Source organism: Nanorana parkeri, unplaced genomic scaffold (assembly GCF_000935625.1).
Source record: "Nanorana parkeri isolate BGI_ZX_2015 unplaced genomic scaffold, ASM93562v1 scaffold1043, whole genome shotgun sequence".
In the NCBI taxonomy this organism is placed as follows: Eukaryota; Metazoa; Chordata; class Amphibia; order Anura; family Dicroglossidae; genus Nanorana; species Nanorana parkeri.
In genome coordinates this window covers 375,799-380,470 of record NW_017307311.1, presented here as the reverse complement: position 1 = coordinate 380,470, position 4,672 = coordinate 375,799, and the positions used below count along the sequence as shown (strand labels likewise).

At 42.5% G+C, this 4,672-nt stretch overlaps 1 protein-coding gene across 1 annotated transcript in view; it reads left to right on the top strand.

Annotated features, from left to right (window-relative positions):
• The first annotated feature begins 1,836 nt into the window (after positions 1–1,836).
• The window catches only part of UACA (uveal autoantigen with coiled-coil domains and ankyrin repeats), a 36,143-nt gene continuing 33,307 nt past the window's right edge, over positions 1,837–4,672 (top strand). Inside the window, exon 1 of the mRNA XM_018567407.1 lies at positions 1,837–2,263. Coding sequence (XP_018422909.1) covers positions 2,228–2,263 — 36 coding nt within the window. The 5' untranslated portion in view covers positions 1,837–2,227. The remainder of the gene's footprint in view (positions 2,264–4,672) is intronic.

The window sequence follows — 4,672 nt, the reverse complement described above, 5'->3', positions numbered from 1 at the left end:
ATAAAGATATTCACTAGAAGGGGAATATAAAACAAAACCTCTATGAGAAATATCCTAACATTATGGAGCTGCACGGATTTGTATATGTCAGCACCTTCCTGACCAATGACGGAATTATTCAGTCAAAATCTTTTGAATACTTAAAGGAGAACTATGAGGTGAGTGCTTTTCACTCACCTCATAGTTCTAGCCGACCTGTGACAATGAGACTGTCACAGGTCGGCTCAGTAGATCGGGTGGTGAGCGAACACATACCGTTGTTCGCTCACCTCTCGATCCAGTCACGCCTCTCTCTGCCGTGACAGGGGAGTGGCTGGATTACCCCCTCCCCAATCCTCCAGCGCTGACTGGCGGATTGGGCGGGTACAGCTGGCTCTGCCTCTAGATAGGCAGAGCCAGCTGTCACTCACACAGCTGGGAGGATCCAGACATAATTGTCGAGATCCGCTTCAGCTGTGGCGTCTCAGTATACCACGAGCTGTAGCTCGCGGTATACTGAGCTTAGGGTGACGGGAGGACGCTAGTTTGTGTCCTCCCGTTACCCTAAGGAGAACTATGGGGAAAAGCCTTAACCCCATAGTTCTCCTTTTTAAAGACAGGTGACAGAATAATACCGTCATGCAGAAAAATGAGCGTTGGTCCTTGGCGGGAACAGCGCTCATGGGGCTTGTGCAGTTGCTGGGTCCATCGGTGTCCGCAGCAGACCCTCAACAGCAAATTGGGGTCCCAGCACTTTGATCACTGAGAGCCAATCACAGTGATCAAAGTGCTGTTACAGCCACTGAACCAGCTTGCAGCTCACTGTGTTGGGGAGCTGCAAGCTGGATCAGGCTGCTACAAAGTGATGGAAGTACCAAAGCTCATGTGAATAAAAAAACTAACCCTTTAGTGCCCCCTAGTTTTTAAAAAGTTTAAAAACATTTTAATAGGAAAATATAGTACCAAAGAGGCTATTAGTTAGGAGACAAACATAGCACATTCTACAGTTGTATTTCACTCCTTGTATCTTGTGACCTATAACTCGCAAAAAACTAAAATCCCAGACATATGATATACCCTATAAATCAGTAGAAATAATAGAATGTATTATGAATAACTTACCGTTGGCTACAATAATTACGTACACATTATTATTGCCAAAACTGTGAACAATGTTTTTTTTGTGTGTTATTATATATAAAAAAAAGTTGAAATATGCAGATGTCATATCAAATTAAAGCACATTTTTTTTTTCTTTAAAAAATGTGTATGTGCAATGAATGAGAAAGATGGAAATTATGGTTAAACAAACCCATGACAAAATTGCTCCAGTCCCCAGGAACGAAAACATTTCTGAAGCTGTGTCACTAAGGGGTTAAATTACCATAAAAAAAGTTACCTTCGGGTATTTAATTTTATAGTAACTGAAAAGAATACCCATTGAAAGTTCACTATGGTTTCCTTTTTAAAAGTAGATGCAGACTGTGTAAAAGGATCACATGCTGCAAGTTTCTAACATATTTCAAATAGCTTCCAGTATAAGATTAAAAGGAAGTGAAGCCATTAATCAGAATGACGTGTGTACACTTCTCTTCTAAAAGTCTTGCAGAGATTATTCATTCAGTGGGGGAGTTTACATCCTAAAAAAGCCCTTCTTTTTTTCCAAGAACATCATTTTCCAAGAAGTGCAATTTTTTTTCCTAATCAGATATTGGAAGAGGAAGTAGCAGAGTGTTCAGTGAGTGGGGTATGACAGAGATGAATTGGGAGGCCCTGTGTCAGTGCTGCAATTGTTATTCCAATGCTCCCTGTCCTGACTTATGAGGCAGGCCGGATGGCTCAGTGCATGGGAATGCAGGGCATGTGTGTACAGATCCTCCTCACTATCTCAGCTGTTAACCTCCTCCCGGGGAAAAAATAGAGCAACCCTCCCCCTGGGACAGAGACAGAGACGCTGTGTTTACAAGGAGAGCATTTTGGGAGAAGTCACTATTTGTGTGAAGAGCAGAGACTCGGAGAGAGGCATAGAAGAAGCAGCAGGTCTCCGAGTGGAGGAGACTGGCTAGCAATGACCTGAAGAATGCCAGCACTGCCCTGTCCTGGGGCAGGCAATGGGGCACCAATCTTTGGGGTAGATGGCAGCTGGCACTGCCATATTCTGAGATTCTTGTATTCCAGTGTGGGCCCCCAGGCATAAACAAACAAAAAAATCCTGCTGTCTGTGACAGGAACCCAGGACGGGGCCAGGATGACACCCTGGTTCACCTGTTCTTCTAAGCACAAAGTGAGTTCACTGTCAGCGTGTCTGGATGTGTGATTGCAGAGAGTGTGTGTGTGTGTGTGTGTGTGTTTTTTTTTTGTGGTTTTGCTGGTAAATTGAATTGCATAGTTTTAACTTTTTCAATATTCTGTACCATCAAACTATTTTTGTTGCATTCAGTTCACAATGTTACAATACCAAACTTTGCTGTTTCTGCACACTGAGTCTCACAGCTTGTTCACACCATGTCTGGAGCAGATCTGCAAACAGTGCGTTTATGTGTTCCGGTGCGTTACATTTTTTTAATAGCTTAAAATGGGCTTTCAGGTGCAGTCCAGTGTGTTTGCATGCTTTCTGGATGCAGTTTCATGCATTTAGGTGCATTCCAGACTAGAATAGAGTGCCTGCAGCATGTTCCCCCACCCCCCGCACTGGAACAGACTGCATTGGTGTGAACAGAGCCCAGAAATATTATAGGAATATATGGGGATGCATTTCGGGTGTGGACAAAAACTGTTCTGGTTCGGACATGGTGTGAACAAGGCCTCAGTCCTGGAAAGCACTTTGGAACTGTGTAACTGTTTATAGAATCTGTACCGGTGTATATTTTAAATGTATCTACGGAATCTAACTGTCTGTATTTTAGATGTATCTATTCTTACAGATTGCTCTCACATGCATGCATGCATGTATACATACATACATACATACATACATACATACATACATACATACATACATACATACATACATACATTTCTTAGGTTATATCAGCCTTTCTTAACCAAGGTGCCATGTTCCACTTGTGTGCCTCCTGGACTTCTCAGGAGTGCCTTTGTATTAGTAGTACTGTGATGTGAAGGGGGGGAGGGACTCTAATATGAAAGTGGGACTTCTGATGCAAAGGGTGAGTTTGATGTGGAGGGGGGGGGTCTTGATTTGAAGGGGGAAAACCTACTTTTTAGAATGTTTTTTTTTTGCGTGAGGTCCCCCCCCCCTAAAATCTATGACATTTTAGACTGGGCTGGCTCGAGATTTTGCTTACTTTTAAAAGGTGCAGTGAGTAAAAAAAGGTTGAGAAACGCTGGGTTAGATTTCCTGTTTTACCTGTAAACACTGACTGCTTGTGCAGATATTAGGACCCGATGCACATTTTCTGCATAGATTTTCTCACTGCACACCTGCCCACCTCATCTGTGCTACCAATGTTCACTGAAAAGCTCTCCACCCGTGTTGTGGTACACAGTTTAGAGACATTTCAACTGCATAATAAATGGAGAATATAGAAAAATCTTCTTTTTTTTCTTTTTTTGGGGTGGTGGGGGAGAATTGAGTCCAGAGCCCAGTGCTGCAAGCTAAGTGAATATCTACTCAACTACCTGGCCACCATTCTTTGTATATATGTAATTAAAAGAAGTATGCACGTAGCTTGTAAATGCTTCCACTCTGGGTAGATCAGTCCCAGCCGAGCATATTATAATGTACACATACAGATTACCTTCACAATCAGGTTTCTGTAAATCAGAACTTCTGAAGAAGAAAAAAATGACAAACAATTCCTTTTTCTCACCATAAATTCATGAACTGTGCACTTGACATTAAAATAGAACAGCTGGGATGTTGCACAACCATGTGATTGTCATAGTATGGGGAAGGTGTTTGCCATTATTACATCAGCAGTTCATCTGTTTGGCTGTACTCATCCCTTAGCTCCAGCATCTTCTTATGTAGGAGAAAGCTGATTTTGTGTAGAAATTTTTGTTGACCAGATCAACTTTGGATCTCAATTTCCCTGCAAAAATCTCAGATGACACTCTAATGTTCTGACCACCATGCATCCTTGTTAGGCTCCATTTACATATAGTGTTTGCGTTTCCCGCAGGAGACGCAAGCTCTATAGGTGAAACTGCACGAATTCCGCTCGTTTGCGGCCATTATATAGCCACAAATGTGTGGAATTTACCGGATTATCGCACATTTACTGTTTTGGGACTGTGCGGTTTCGTACCACGTGGTCTCCGCAATAGTCTGAACAATGCACATTGAATTGCATTGTTTTTTCTGTGTGCAGCGGCTCCACGCATATTCGTACAGCCACCTCAGTGTGAATGGAGCCTCAAGCCATAACCTGCATGGGCAGGGAGTACAGGAAAATACCCCAGCACCATAATTGTATGTGCCTTGTGGAGAAGATAAGTTGTCAGTCCTAAAAAAAAAAAAAATCTGAAATAGCCAGATGGCTTATTCCTCAAGAAAGATCAAATGGAAGTGTCTACCCTTATCAACAGACATAAAACATTGTCTGCGGTCATTCCACATTCTTATGTTATCTTAACACGCCAGTGCAGATATTACAGATCTCTTTAAAGACACAGAGAGGCCATGGATGGCCCGGTTAAAACGAGCAATGTTTTAACCGCTGCACTAATCACA